The sequence below is a fragment of the Xiphophorus couchianus genome, chromosome 6 (genome assembly GCF_001444195.1).
Source record: "Xiphophorus couchianus chromosome 6, X_couchianus-1.0, whole genome shotgun sequence".
In the NCBI taxonomy this organism is placed as follows: domain Eukaryota; kingdom Metazoa; phylum Chordata; class Actinopteri; order Cyprinodontiformes; family Poeciliidae; genus Xiphophorus; species Xiphophorus couchianus.
Genome location: NC_040233.1, coordinates 26565869 through 26582062, shown reverse-complemented (window position 1 = coordinate 26582062; position 16194 = coordinate 26565869). Strand labels below are relative to the sequence as shown.

Here is a 16194-nt window from a genome sequence, read left to right as displayed (position 1 = left end):
GTTGTTAGATGTCTTCTTGGTCTAATGATGTCAAAATGCCAACAGTATGGTTGCCTTTTAAATACCAATTCTGATTGAACCAGAAAATGTATTGGTTGATTCATGAATCAAACACTTGTGTATTTTGTCGTTAAGCTTCTTGTTGGAGAACAGCAAGTTGTGCAAGAAGTACTTGAACATTGAACTGTTCGACATGTGCATTCAAAAGTTTAAGGAAGGTCACATTAAGTGCACCTGTAAAGGTTACAGTGTGGTTTCGGTTCATCTGAAAGCTGAATATCCCTTGCTTTTATGAGTTGTGTAAATGAAAACTGCTGCTTTAAGGTCTTAACCTTGGCTCGTGTGCTGGAAGTGCTGCTGAATGAAGTTAATTTGAGCTAATGAGTTGTGCATTGGGTAATAAGGAAGATATGCGGCACCAAACTGTTAAGTCGTTTATGTGCAATCCTCAAAGATGTCAGCTGTCGAGAAGTTCAGAGGATTTGTTTTTAAAGTATATTTATTCACTAGAGATGATTCTTTTGTTCTTTTTGAGGGAAAAAAAATAGGAAACGCAAACATAGAATCATGTCAGGTGAAATAAATTGTAATAACACATTTTATCGATTAAATAAACTTTGGCAATGACTTGAATTCCCTCCAGCTTGCACTGTAGTGCCATTCCGGACTCTGCAGTGACAGAGTTTTAAAGGCTGATGACTCCACAGCTCCAGTCCCACAAAAGGAATGTCAGCTATGTGGCCGAATGGGGCCATGGGAGGCTTAACAGTCCGGTGGTACGGCCATGAAGGAAAGGGAAAAAGTTGGTGCAAAAATGTACAGGAAAATTGTGCAACGAGCCGTGCTGTGAGTAACATGCCAGCCACTCAAATCTCCATGTCCTCTCACTGATTTCCACTCTTTATTTTAGAGTTGAAGTATAAAAATGACCATGTCAACTTTACCAGAAGAGAACGGCTTTCCAAGGAATGTAGTATGTGGAAGGTCTTCATGTCTTGTGTATGAAAACACAAAGTGGGTGCGTGGGTGAGGGCTTCATCAAGATAAAAACAACACTGTCAGCATTGTCTGCTTAAACAGACAACCTACGGCAAAAGCTTTACCATAACAAACTGCTTTTCCTACAAGGAGATATTTAACATACTAAATTATTTATTTTGATCTGTGTCTTCAGATTTGACATGTCCCTTTGACCACAGCAGCAATTATTCATGCATTTATAACATTCTTTTTTCACTGACAGGTTCTATTATCTTTACGTAAAGGTGATGCGAGATAAAAACATGACAAAAATCCCCTGATTCCCTTTTGAACCACCTGCTTTTATGTTGCTCATCACAGAAAAGACCCTGGTGACTAATGCAGAGGAGGTGCAGAAGGCAGATGTCTCCTCCACAGGGCAGGCCGTCATTGATAAAGACACTCTTGGGCCAATGATGCTGGAGGTAGGTCTAACTGTCATTGTTTTTTTTTTTGTTTTTTTTAAACTCATCTCTCAATATTTTGTGAATGTGTTCTACCTTGAAGGTGAGTGCAATCTAATGTGGAAGATTCTCATGCTGGAAAAAGCACGTTACACCAACAAGTTTTCAATCCTGCAGACCTTTAAGAAAAACTTTGATCTTATTGTTAGGGTAAATAATAAAAAAATCAAAACAGGTATAACTTTAAAAATTGCTTTAATGTAACCTGCAATTTTTCAAGTCTTTTTTCTGGTGTTAGAAAATAAAAATAAAAAATTCTCATTCTTTCTTGAAAGTGATGATACTTCCTGGAAGATTTGTGTAAGAACCTGGTGTGACTCCTTGATCAGCAGTAATGCCTGTGCAGCAAGCTGCGATCAGTCTCCATGGTAACCAATGGCTGGCTCCTCCGCTGCCATTACCAGATCAAGTTTTAAATCAGTTACTCACCACAAGATTAACATATTTCACAGTAGACACGCTGCACTGCCATCTTGATTGAAAATGAGGTAATAGGAAGCTCTAGTGCCAGACATGTTGCTATGTGAACGCTAGTAAACAAAAATACAGCAGTCTCCCTATTGCTGGTGCAAATGTTTTTTGTGGGCAGAGAAAAGCAATGTTTCAGTCAACTCTGAACTAGTCTCGGCTGCCAGCCTTTATCTCGAAGACACTGCATTATTGCATTCATTGGGCCAGTTCAGCCTGTCGGGCCGCCCTTCAGGAGATAGGCATGTCTCTCATTGTCTCTGCCCTACATACATCCCTGAAGGCCATGCTTATCTTTATTAAAAATAATAAAGACTCTACACTCTTTATTAGAGTGTAGAGGCAAAAACCGACTTAATTTTCCTTGAAAAAGACAGGCTGCTGTAGATGTGAGTGCTGCCATTCTTGAAATAGTCTAGTAACTTACTTAGATTTCAGAATAATTATTAGATCAGTTGCATGTCTCTAAGTCATGTTTCCTAACCTAAGGTTTACATTAGCTGTGCAAAAAGACACAGCACAGATTGCATCATGTCATTATTTATTTAACAAAAACAAAATGTAAGTACTGAAAAAAAAACAGATATATGCACAATATGTAAAGTCTCATATTTAAATGGGGCTCTTACTGTGTCTTTTGAATGTCATGTAGCTCAGGAAATTAATATACTATTTGGAAATGTAATCCAGTTGTTCAGTTTTTACTTTGACATCTAAATGTAAAGTTACTCTATATATTCTGAGCAGTAGTTCTCCATAGATCTAATTCACTCTGAATGCATCAAAGTGTAGCCATACTCCTGAACAAGCAGCACAAATTCCATCCTGAGAGAGACGTTCAGCCTGAGAACACCTTTCTGACTGGATCTAGCGTTCTCTACACGTGACTAATGGAGATAAGAGCTCCGCTGACTGACAGTGGAGCCTATGTGTGTCTGTGCACGAGTGAGAGATGACGTTTACCATGGGACCTGGCGAGGTATAAATACCTTTGGGAAAAGCCAGATTAGAAAAGAAGGGGCGGAGTCTGACCCCATACACACAGACTAGCTATATATAGTATTCAGAAGCACCAACTTTGGCAAAGGTGTCTGCTTGGGGTCTGGAAGATAAACATTAACATGCAGTCAACATTTCAAATGTATGTTGTTCAGCAGCAGTGCAAAAACAAAAATGTTTGCAGAGATTGAGTTATGTAAAACAAAATAAAATGCAACAAAGGTGTTTCCTCCATTGAACTTATTCATTTTCACAATGTTATGATAGATATATATTCATCCATCCATTTTCTATACGCGGATATCCTTCACTACTTAATATTCTGCACAGACAAAAATTATGTAACTCGGGTAATGTTTCTGGCATATTTATTTTTAAAGTACAATGTATGATGGAAGCTGTTTATAACCAACAGAATGTTGAGTTTCATTGCTGTGAAGCCATAAATGTTTTACAATATATTTTGAGCTAATCTTCTTTTGTATGTTTACATTGTCGTCTCATCAATGTTTCTTCTTTTCTCTTAATAAAACCAAATAAACCATATTTGCAATTAATTAATTTCCTTATTACGTCCACTCTTATACTTCCCCAGACATTTTTAACTATATTTTTCTTTTTCTTTGTCATTTATCCTTTTTTATATTTTACCATCACCCCCGTCCCTTTTGCTAATCTTTTCTCCCCTCAGGCCCTGGACGGCTTCTTCTTTGTTGTGAACATGGAGGGAAACATCGTGTTTGTGTCGGAGAACGTCAGCCAGTATTTGCGCTACCAGCAGGAGGAGCTGATGAACACCAGCGTCTACAGTGTGCTGCATGTTGGAGACCACGCAGAGTTCATCAAGAACCTTTTGCCTAAGAGTCTGGGTGAGAAAATTGGTACATTTGCCACAATAGAGTGTATTTACTTCATTTTGGAGTTATCAAATGTTTTTTAAATGTGTAAGTTAACTTTTATTTGCGAACATATTTTATAATTATCTCTAAATTCTCCTAAAGTAGTATGTTTTAGTGTCATTTTAGTGTTTCTGATTTCTTTAAACATATCAATTGTGTTGTATTGGAGGGTAGATTCATGACAAACTTTATAAATAACTGTTTCTTACATTTCCCTTTTTTTTGTATCTTTGTCATGCAGTCAATCATCGCAGCACCGACTCCTCCAACAGGAACAGTCACACCTTTAACTGTCGTATGTTGGTCAACCCTCACGCCGGCGGCGAAGCTCGCCAGGCCGTCGATCAGCAGGACGCAGCGCAGCAGAAATACGAGACCATGCAGTGTTTTGCCGTCTCTGAACCAAAGTCTATCAAGGAAGAGGGGGAAGGTATACTGGTTTTTTTAATCTTGTCTCTAATTTTGTCTACTTTGTACTTCAAATGTTTTTTCTTCTCATTCTTGTTTGTCCTGCTAATTAGCCGTCATTGCTTCGGTTTTTCTTTTTTACCTGGATTTGGTCTGCCTTTCGAAAACCATCTTATTATGGTTGTGAATTTTCTTTTATTTGCCTTTTCCACTGCTCAAGAAATCATTTTTCTGCTGCTTTTCCTCATCTCTTCATCTGAGCCTTGACTTTCTGTCACTTTCCCATCACTCTTCCCAGTGCTGCCCTCCCAGTCTCCTGTGTCCTGTCCTCCTTCCGTCACCACTTCTCTCTGCCTCCCATCCCATCCACTGGGAGAGACTAATTAGTGTGTGGCACTTTGTCAGCTTCCCATCTAATCCAATCACACACACATGAACACGGGGGAGAAGAATGTGTCTGCCACTCTAATTTTAGACGTCTGACAGCCAGATATTTTGCCAATCTCTCCCCTGACACGATGAGGATATCTGGTGGACAGACAGAGGGTTGCAGGCTGACTTGAAGTTGCATCACTCTGTTGGTGGACTTGCTAGTAGGACCAGATAGACTGTGATTTATTTGTCAGTAATGAATCCTGTGTTAATTCAGACCAAGTGGAAGGTTTTTGAACATGAATTCCCTATTTAGGATCATGCATCTCTCTCATAGCCTAGATGACCTGCAGAAGAATCTTGACATGTAATAAAATGTAATTTCTTCTGAAAACTCACACTAATGGCAATTAGCATTCTGAGAATAATTGGAAAACTATTGATCAATCCACTTAAAAAGATGACTAGAAACCTTCAGGAGCAAAATGTAAAAAATTAATGTTGAGTCAAGATTTGTTTAGAGGATTGTAGATACACTAACACTGAGGTGGAAGTTAATGATGGCTGTTGGTTGTTAGGTCAGAGGTGTTTTTAATTTTTGTTAATGCAAATAATGTAGAGGTACAGACAGATAGCTTGCGTTGTATTCTAATTTGTGAAAATGCTAAAATTATAAAGGGCTCAGAGGTAAAATAATTCTATCCAACAGAGACAGCCACACACAAACAGTGTTGCAGTGTTGTGATAGGGCCTTTGCCATATATAGTTATGGAATTACTGACATTTGTTCCTCAAAAATGTAGATTTCCAGTCGTGTCTCATCTGTGTGGCAAGAAGGGTTCCTGTCAAAGAGAGGCCTGTGATGCCGGCGTATGAGAGCTTCACAACACGACAGGACCTTCAAGGTACGACCTGGCTGACACACTGGGCTGTAAAAATACTGTAAAGTTTTGCACCTTGCGAGTCAATTTCCATAACGTAATATTAGTCTACATATTAATATTTGGCACTCAAAACCAACATGCCCCGTGTTCACAACCAAGGTTATGAAAACAAATGTAATTTGTGTATCTATCTATCTGTAGCTATTTTGTCTGAGGTATTCAAGGTCCTTTTTTTAAGAAAGTTTCATAGAACTGGATTAGACCTGTCTGGAGCCTGAGAGGCATTTTATGCTTTGCTTTAAAGACTACTGTAGTCTTTGATGGGTTAGGCTAAAGGCTTGTTTTCTTGGCTTTAAAATTCTAGATGCCAATTTGCTTTGTATATCTGTTCAGGTAAGATCACCTCTCTGGACACCAGTGTGCTTCGGGCATCTATGAAACCGGGCTGGGAAGACCTGGTCCGGCGCTGCATCCAGAAGTTCCACCTGCAGAGTGATGGGGAGATTTCCTTTGCCAAGAAACACCAGCAAGAAGGTTGGCATAATGTCTCCTCACAAAATATACATTACATTTTGTGAGTTTTTGGATCTGAAAGATCCAAAAAGGTCAAATATCACAGCAGGTTTCTTTAATTGACACTCTGTTTTTTTCTGTCTGTATGCAGTATTGAAGAACGGCCATGCCCTCAGCCCATTGTACAGATTCTCCCTGGCAGACGGCACCATAGTTTCTGCTCACACAAAGAGCAAACTGGTCCGTTCTCCAGGCACCAATGAACCGCAGCTCTACATGTCGATGCACATCCTGCAGAGGTAACCCCGTTTCCTGACTTTTACTCTCCTTTCACAGACAAACCTGGTAGTAAAACCGTCAGCCACTGCAGTCCTGTATCAAACACCCACTGAAAATCATATCTGGGAATACTGTGGACATTAAAAAGTCAATAGAAAAAAGTTCCTTTGAACTCAAATGGTACAAACCAGTTCTCAACTTTTTTTCAGGGAAAACCTGGGGGGCATGGCTACAGACATTCCCAGTGGTCAGGACTCGGGCAAGTCAATGACCCCAACGAGTATGAGCGGGTCCTTCCCCTCACCTGATGCCAGTGTCACCAGCAACAGCCATCACTCCACTGGAGCCTCCACCACCCCTGGACGTGGTTTTGGGTCTGTTCCAGGAAGGGCCATCACGCCTCAGGGAAACAGCCACACTCTGAAGCTGGGCAGCCCTTCTGGCCAAGGAAGTCCAAGCGTCAGCTCAGGGGTCCAGAGTGCCATGTTGTCTCCTCGTCATCGGCAGAGTCCCAGCGCTGCCGCAAGTAGCAGCAACTGCAGTAGCCCTCATCTTCTCCAACATCCACCTGGATCTTTCTCTCCTGCAGCTGGTTTGCACTCACCTCCATCCGTGGGCAGCACCACAGGAAACAACCAAAGTTTTAACTCCCTCAGTGCGCTGCAGGCTCTCAGCCAGGGCGCCAGGATTTCCCCAGAGCTCTCTGATGGACAGCATCCAGAGTCACCTGACAGAAAACCAGCCGCTCTTCAGAGTAATCTTCACAGCAACAAACCTGGTAGCCAAATTAGCAAGAGCAATCTCAGCTTAGAGACTGACTTGTTTGGAACTTTTGAAGAGCAGGAAGAGTTTTTGTCGTCCCACACCCATGACGGTACACAGGCAGATGGGAAAGATGTTGATCCTGACACCCTGGGAGTAAACGGAAACCTTGGCAATCTTGCCGATGCTGCAAACCACCATCTGACCACCAAAGGCCACACCAAGTTGCTGCAGCTCCTCACCACTAAATTAGAACCCTCTGATCCTTCCTCACCACCAGGTCCCATTGGAGATGACCAGAACTGTAAGGACCAGATGTGTGGGGGGGCCGGACATAACAACCAAACCACCTCATTAAAGGAAAAACACAAAATTCTCCACAGGTTACTGCAGAACAGCACCTCACCTGTGGAGCTGGCCAAGCTGACGGCAGAGGCTACGGGAAAAGATCCTATTGGTCCAGAGTCTGCCTCAGGAGACAGCATGGCTGCTCTTAGTGAACTCTGCACCAAACAGGAGCCGGGGAGCCAGGGAAAGAAAGACAATGCATTGCTTCGCTATCTTCTGGATAGGGATGATAATGGCATCCTCGACAAAGCCATCAAAATGGAACCAAGCGACGGACTCAAGCTGACCTGCGTTAAGACGGAGAAACAGGATGAAGGTTTTAATTTGGCTGAACAGGTAAGAATTCAAGCAGTTTATGTAGAGAGAAAAAAACATATTCTACAGGGTGTCTACCTATTAACTAATCTGGGTAGAGTTTTCATTAAGAATGGCTTTCATAATTTTGATGAAACTTGGCAAAGAAACAAGAAAAAAGAACCACATCTTCATCATGTCTCAATAATCAGGTATTAAAGTGAGAAATCTACATAAATTATTACACAGTCATTTTATTTTACTGAAACAAGAAAAAAAAGATGTAGAAACAACATGTGACAAACTTAGCAAACGCCTTGCGTCAGTTAAACCATCTTTTCCACTGAAAGGGTTATGGTTATGGTTAACCCCTCATCAGTCTTTCCCATTGGTACAATAAGAAATGGTTTTACTCCAATTAACATACCTTTGTAGTTTATTGAAATCTGTTGACAAAGAGGCCATTCCTATTAAGTTGAGACTTGGACTTTGATTGGTTTAACATCTTCAAACTAGATGGCTGCTCATTTGGCTGCTCTAGAATATTAAAGAGACCAGGTTTCAAACGCCAGCCCAGATCAACAGCCCTGCCTTGTCTTTAAAAGTGAGATTGTTTAAAGTGATTCTGACTGATAAATGTCTTACTTGCAGCTGACAGGAGTCAGGAGTAAATTCACATAGAGAGTCAGAAAATGGATGATTTCATGTAAAGCAAAGTTCATTGAGTTTGCCCTTTTTTTCTTGTTTGGAAAGAGCATGTGGATTGGCAAACGTTAAGACAGTTCACTGAGTGAAAGGCAGATGGCAGAGATTCAGTTTCCAAACAAAGGGTCTGACCACCCAACCAGTGGTGCGTCCGGCGAAGGGGAAGTTGGAGCCAGAGAAGAAGAGAGCTATACCCAAACTCCACAAAAGAAAGCCTTTTTGAGCTTTTCCAGGAAGGGGGTTTGTTAAGTGGTTATTAAATCTATTGCAATTGTGACTTATCAGCTTACCTAAATATAAATTTGGATAGTTTAATATCATGCAGTTTTTAAAAACAAATTAAATATCAATTAAATTATTGAAATTATAAGAAAAATGCAGAAAGCAAAATCATTTATTCTTCCTAAAGATTTCAAATTCTTGAACTATTGTTTCTAAACAAGAAAAATTGGGAGCTGACATGCAGTTAAGTTTTATAAGAATTAGAACTAATCAATCTTTGATCTGTATCAACTGCTGTAAGCATTAATAACATCCACATGTTAACATTAATTTACTTCAACCACTGCCATGCTTTGCTGGATTTTGACAAGAAGAGCACTCAGTCATTTCATAAACACTTCATACACGGACAGTCGCTGGAGGCCACTGTCAGGTTGGCCACCACAGCCTCCTGCTGTCCAAGGAAAGTATGTTTTAAAATGATCTGCTGATGATATTGCAGTACTGCTCAGTTTAGGTGTTTTCGGACCAAAGAAAAACATAATATATGGAGTAAATATAGCATTTTAAAAATGTAATAGGAGGTGTAGTTCAAAAGGAAGAGGAGGAGCTTATTAGAGGTGGTTTGATCCCCAATTTCTTAACATATCAGTGAGTGTTCATCATATTGTCTCATGATATGTTGTGTCTCATTGCATTGATGCAGATGCAATGCTTTTGTCGACCATTATATCAATGATTTCAAATATAACCTTTAAGTATTTTGCTGTCCTCACATGTAATGCTTCCCAAACCTCTGTGTGTCCTACTGTACATCACATATGACCTCATTAGTGCTGGAAGTTTATTTTTAGCTCCCCACTCTATTCATCAGCCAAACAGCCCTAGGAAACCATATCTGTCCACTCTGTGTGTGTGTGTGTGTGTGTGTGTGTGTGTGTGTGTGTGTGTGTGTGTGTGTGTGTGTGTGTGTGTGTGTGTGTGTGTAAAGAGTTGGGTTACGATGTGTTACTGGTGAGGGTTGAGTGGGGTTTCCGTTTCTGTCAAAGTTGTCATCATACCTGACTAATGCTTCTTTGCTTAAAATCAGTTTGGAGAAGAAAAAAAAACATTTTAGAAAATAAATATATTTTAATGCATTTAAATAAAGTTAAAGAAAATAAAGAAAAATGTAAAAAAAAAAAAAGAAACTATATTAAAAGTGAAATAAAATTAAATAAAGTGAAATAAAATATGATAAAATGATGTTAGATTAAATGTAATAAAACAATCTGAACTTAAGTCAAACACTTTTTAAAGGAGAGGCATTTTAAAATCAGGAGGCCCAATTGTTACATCAATACTTTTTTTTTAAAATAAGAAAATCTTTTAGAATATAAAGATTTTTGTGGTGGTTCTGCAGGTGATCTCCTGAAGTAGTTTTAGTTTAAAATCTTATTAAAACCAAACTTATACTTGTAAAAGACTCAGTGAAAATGTGAATTTTTCTGATAAAAGGCAATGTTCTGCAGTTTAGTTGTGCAAATCAATTTTGATTGATTACAAAATTTGCTTAGCAGGATTTTCATTAATGTCTTGAATATGAGAGGATGTCATAGAAATAAATTTCTGTAATAAATGACTCTTATAATTGTGGCTGCTTCCAGGCATCTGAGCTGGAGGACCTGCTGGAGGACCTGCAAAACAGCAGCCAGCAGCAGCTGTTTCCCAGTCAGCCTCCATCCTCTTCATCCTCTTCATCAGCTGTGCCAGCTGGCTCCTCTGTGGACAAACAGACCATCATCAGTGACATCCTGCAGATGAACGACACCAGCAGCAGCAGCTCCCCCAGCCAGCACAGAGCCTTCCCTCCCATTGGAGCCGCAGGTACGTCTTTAGCAGGATGTTTCAATATGTGCAGGTCTTTAAAATAAACCAGATGGATTAAATCTAATCACTTCTACCAAAATTTTAATAGGAATGAAAACATTTTGTCATTGCAGCGAGCTTTAACGGTGTCAGGCCAGGCCAGGCCGGTCAGGGGGCTCCTCCAGGCAGGAGCATGTCTCTGGACAGCAGTATGGGCTCCAGCCCCACCAGGCCTTTCCCTCCTCAGCACAGAAACAATGGGCCATATTCCTTGCAGCAGCAAGGTATGATGGGAACCCACACCAGCATGAACCAGGCAGCAGTAACCAACACAGGTCAGACTGAACAGTCAGTGAATTTCTAAACACTTTGTCTTCCCCAAAGCTTTGGGAAAGTGGAAAATGTGTCTCTTAATTGTGAAAAATTAAATGATATCATATGAATCTTCTTTCTTTCTGCAGGCCTTCGAAGCTCCATGCAGCAGGCCTGGGGTCCCCATGCTCCAACAGGGGGCAGTGCAGGACCCATGATGGCCCATGGAGTGGGTCGAATGGTACCCAACATGAATTCTGCACTCCCCCCAAGAAGCACTGGTCCAAATGTCTCCAGAGCTTTGGTCAGCATGCAGATGATGGGCAATGGTGGGAAGAATCAACCAATCAGACACTCCCAAACTGGCATCCAGTTTGTGCAGACGTTGATATTTTTCCTTTGTTTGCCACTTTAGAGTTAGACATGGCAACTCCGCCCTACCACCAGCAGCAGGTTCTGCCCAATCAGACGGCTCCATGGCCAGACCGAATGATGATGATGGATCACTATGGAAACCAAAGCAGGTTTGACATTCAGTCCAGCTTAAAGCATAAAGGAAGAACCAGTTTTGGGTTTGTTTAGTCTGATGAGAAGTTGCCTTGCAGGCCACCGTATGGCGTCCGTCAGGAGGACGGGATTAGTTGCTGTGGTTCTGAAGGACAGACGGATGAAGGTGCTCTGCTGAACCAGCTGTGTTCGGTGCTGAAGGACTATGAGGGTCTGGAGGAGATAGATAAGATGCTGGGAATACCCACTCTGGCTGGACAGGTGAGCTTGGTCCAGTTTGCCTTAAAGAGACAGTGCCTTCTTATTAGGTACAGCCAGAAATCCTGAATGTATTTCTGGAGCTACATGATTTAGTATGTATTATTGTTTATGTATTGTTCTTGACAAATAAACTTCACCCGTATTGAGAATAAACCAACAATAAAATGAAATGTTTTTGAATTTATACCATTCTTCATTAAAATAAACAAACTTTGGATACTATACTTCCATACAGCAGTACAAATGCTCTTTAAATCTTTGTTTTTAATCATTACAATCATGAATTTCAGTGTTTTTGTTTAACATTTTTCTTGGATTTTCAAAACACAGCGGTGCATAACTGAGAAGTGGACAGGGAGAGACCGGTGGTTTTCCAGTAGTTTCAATTTTTTAACTAATAACAACAATTTAATTTTTTTTATAACTGTGGATTTGTATTCAAATTGTGCATAATTTTTCAATTCAATTGAGTTTTATTCATAATTCACAGTAAATATCATCTTGAGGCACTTTACAAAATATAATTTAATTTCAAACATACACACATTCCAACTGATCTTAGTTATCAAACAGCACAATAAGATCAATAAAGTCTAAAAGGTTTCTGTCTAAACTTTTTCATCTGCTTCACAATTTCACATCAGTTTGTGTTTGTCTGTGACGTAAAGTCCTAATAAAATTGGTCTTTGTTGCCACAAAATTTTGAAAAGCTCAAACTATGTTGGTACTTTTTCCAGGTGTTGTACAACAAAAACAAAAAACTCCTCCATCTCCCCCTGCAGGGTCCTCTTTCAGACCAGGACCAGTACCTGGGTCCGTCGGACTCTCCCTCCAGCCTGAAACCTCCCCTCTACAGTCAGCAGTATGGAGGGCAGCCCAGTTATGGCGGCATGCCCCCTGATGGCTTGTACCCTGCCCCATCCATGGGGGGCCAAATGGGGCCTCAAAGGATGGCCCCGGCAGGCTACCCGCCCATGATGAGAATGCCGGGCTCCCCAGTACCCCGGGCCCCTGGCATGAGACCTAGTGGTCCCAATCCAATGGTACCGCCGCAGCCCAACAACCTGAGGCTCCAGCTACAGCACAGACTCCAGGCCCAGCTGGTAGGCGGCGCCTTTAGTTTTGAAGTGTCTGATAAAAGCAGCCTATATATATATATATATATATATATATATATATATATATATATATATATATATATATATATATATTTTTTTTTTTTTTTTAATGTGGGCAGATTAGTACAAAATATTTCTGCTTTGGCATTTAAAACATTTGTTTTTAAATTATATGTGTAAAAGCAATTTTTTGATATTTTAGCTTTAAATTAAGTAAAATTTGTAATTTATGGATTTGACTAATTTTAAAAATGTCCGCATGGCAGGAAAACATTGTAGTTTTTAATGTTTAACTATGAGGTCATCTTAAGCATCCTAAAGGGAACTGCTGAATATTAATACTACTGTTATTTTAGATTAAAATTGAATGCAGCAGACATGTGAATATCTATAAATATGTTTTCTACAATATGCAAGTAAAGACAAACATTGAAAACATGTAAAACAAAATAGTGGATGGGGGTGCTATTTATATGTTAACATTTTAATTACGTTTTAGATGTAATTAATTTAAATTATTGTAACCACTGTAAAGTGGCCCGATATTTGGTACAATTAGGAAAACCAGTGCTGAACACTGTTACTCTGGATCTCACTTTGTGGTTCCATGCTGAACACAGTCTGGTATACAAAGGCGCATAACTTAATATGCAGAAACTATTGCTGGGACTTTACTAATTTTGATTGATTATTACAAAAAAATGTAATCACACTCTGGAATGCATCACACACGATGTTAACTGGTGGCTAAATGAGCAAATCCGAAGGTTGAGAAGTAAACGTGATACAAAATGATCTGGTCTGTGGTGGTGTAATATGACTAATCTCAGCCACATAACATGCTGGAGTGTAATTGGAATCAGAGTTAAATGTAATTTTTTTAAAAAAGGCATTTTGTTCTTATTTTTGTTTTCAGTATTTCAAAAGGGAAGATTTATATGTTTTACTGCAGTTATTAGTCATTTAATTTATTGCTTCTATACACCAAATACTGTTTTAAAAATCCAGTCTGAATTGTTTTCTCTTTTTAATCCAGTGCTTATCTTCGCTGCCATTTAATCTGAAACCATGTCATTGCAGAATGTTCAACTTCATTCTGAAACTGCAACCATTTTTCTAAGTAAAGAAGATTGACTGAAGCAAACAGGCAGGTCGTTGGGGTTCGCTGGGTTTAAACTGCAGCAAAAAAACAAAAACAAACAAACAACAAAAAACGTTTCACCTTTCCTGTTTAATCAGCACAGTGTCCCTGAAACACTTTGCAATAAACAAACTCCTGCACAAACTCCATACATACTTATTATTCACAATCTGGCCTTTTTATTACTGTATAACTCACGAACCCGAGTCTTTGACGAAAGACTCTTCACTACTGTTTAACTCAGGTTCATACTGTATGTGACATTGGTACAAGCTGCCACCTGGTGGAAAGTTGAAGAAAAACACGTACCGTCACTCTTGGTATGATTATGACAAAAGACAGAGTCATTTACTTTTTTATTACTATTTTAATAGACAAAAAAATATATAGATACATTTGGAGCATATTAAATTGATTTATTGATCATCGTGACTGAAATAATTGTTACCCAAATTGTAAGATGATAATCATAAGCAGAATTTTGACAGCTTGTTTCTAGCCAAAACAAAAAATCCCCGTTAGCTTTTGGTCAAGTGGAAAAATCTTCCTGTATGATTTTAACATACAGGAAGATTTATGTTATCAACATTTGATGGGCTTCATTTTTTCATCATTTGAGGTCTATGACTGCTATGGTAGAACGTTTCTGCCCTTCACACAGAGGAGTCTGATGAAGTCTTGGTTCTGTTAAAGCTTTGGGTTTTGTGTCTGCTGTAGAACCGTCAGCCAGTGATGAACCAGATGGGTGGAGTTGGAAATATGAATCTACCTCTAAGATCTAATGTGTCGACCCAGGTCAGCTGCTTGCATACATAAACCTTAACCATCTGCTCCCCTGTGACTTTTCTTTTCTTTTTATTTCTTAAACATTTCCACATGTAGTTGTGGTACAGCCATGGACATTAATGGTCCAGTGAAATGGTTTAGATCAAGGAATATGCATTTGTTAGAGTTTTCCAGTCAAAATCTAAACCTAAATCCAACAAATAATTTGTGACGAGACTTAAAAATTGATGTTCCCAATTACTCCTTTCCTCCAACAATTGTTATCACATGTTTTATAAAACATTGATTGGGCTGAATAGAAATACAAACCAAACTTTTCAGATTTTTATTTGTAAAAAGAATGCCAGCCATCAGCCAAACTTTTTAACAGTAATGCACTGCTTTTTGTTGCTTTTTCACATAACTTGTACATTTTTTATGGTGACAAAATGTAAAAAAGTCAGTGTGTTTTGATGGTGCAGCCTTGTACAATGTAAACACTGCAAATATCTCAGTACACTCAGAAATAAGACAAAACTAACTTACTAGTAACTTTCCTGAAGAAATAGGAGTTTGTTTTAAATCTATAATTACTTATTGATGATGAAAAAGTATTAGTTCCACTGGCAGATTATTTCATTTATAACAATATTTTTGCAGTGTTACAAGTGAAATAATCTGCCAGTGGAACTCGTATATTTCCATCAAAATAAAAGAATTGCTGACTAAAATCTAGTTCCTATATCTGGTTGAAAAGTTACTTGTAAGTTAGGGTTGTACTTGCTTTACTAGACCAAAAATACTTGGTAAGATTTAGTGTTTTTGCAGTGAACTTCCTGTGCAGTGTTTTCTAGCAGACTATGTCCTCTTCCTGTTTCATGGTACTGCCAGAAATGACCCGGCTGTGTTTGCTCCATCAGGGACCTGTCAACGCCCACATGCTGGCGCAGCGTCAGCGCGAGTACCTCAGCAACCACTTGCGTCAGCGGCAACAGCAGCAGCAGCAGCAGCACCACGCGCATCAGCAGCGTGCCATGATGATGCGGACTCAGGGCATCAACCTGCCGCCCAACATGCCCAGCGGGGGTGCTGCTCCCTCACCGATGCCCATGGGGGGTGCCAACACCCGGGTGCCACAGGGCAGCATGCAGCGGTTCCCCTACCCGGCCTCCGGTTACGGTACAGGACTGTCATCTCCTCCTCCTTCTCATCCCGGCTCCTCCAGCCCCTTCTCCTCCCCTCTCTCCCCGAGTCATCTCCTGGCAAGCCAGGGCATGATGGGAAATGTAGGCGGGCAATACAGCGGCGCAATGAGCCCACCATCACAGCACAGTGCCTTCCAGTTCAGCAATTCAGGTATTGGATTAATGATGTGCTTTATGGAGGATGTTGTTTCAGTTGGTGGTGGTGATCTAGAGTCAAACAGCTTCAGTTACTGCAGCTAGAAACTAGAGATCAGGCTGAAATCTGGGTATAGTGACGAACTCTGACCTTAACCTTCAGAGTCATGTAATACCAGTGTTTTATCGCTGGAAGAACATTTCCAGGCATAGAAAATTAATAATCTTTAGTCACATTGATTACTTCAAGTGTCCTTACAGGTCT

The 16194-nt window shown here is 40.0% G+C and overlaps 1 protein-coding gene across 4 annotated transcripts in view; it reads left to right on the top strand.

Moving 5' to 3' along the window:
• Nucleotides 1-16194, top strand: part of LOC114146583 (nuclear receptor coactivator 2-like) — a 54318-nt gene that overhangs the window by 31711 nt on the left and 6413 nt on the right. For 3 of the 4 annotated variants that reach the window (XM_028020801.1, XM_028020799.1, XM_028020800.1), the window contains 15 exons: nucleotides 1342-1445; nucleotides 3643-3820; nucleotides 4092-4280; nucleotides 5434-5535; nucleotides 5908-6048; nucleotides 6179-6326; nucleotides 6516-7752; nucleotides 10284-10503; nucleotides 10620-10820; nucleotides 10947-11126; nucleotides 11213-11321; nucleotides 11403-11565; nucleotides 12348-12668; nucleotides 14542-14619; nucleotides 15510-15945. In XM_028020801.1, the coding sequence (XP_027876602.1) occupies nucleotides 1342-1445; nucleotides 3643-3820; nucleotides 4092-4280; nucleotides 5434-5535; nucleotides 5908-6048; nucleotides 6179-6326; nucleotides 6516-7752; nucleotides 10284-10503; nucleotides 10620-10820; nucleotides 10947-11126; nucleotides 11213-11321; nucleotides 11403-11565; nucleotides 12348-12668; nucleotides 14542-14619; nucleotides 15510-15945 (3807 nt within the window). The remainder of the gene's footprint in view (nucleotides 1-1341; nucleotides 1446-3642; nucleotides 3821-4091; nucleotides 4281-5433; nucleotides 5536-5907; nucleotides 6049-6178; nucleotides 6327-6515; nucleotides 7753-10283; nucleotides 10504-10619; nucleotides 10821-10946; nucleotides 11127-11212; nucleotides 11322-11402; nucleotides 11566-12347; nucleotides 12669-14541; nucleotides 14620-15509; nucleotides 15946-16194) is intronic. The other variant, XM_028020802.1, reaches the window with a different exon arrangement.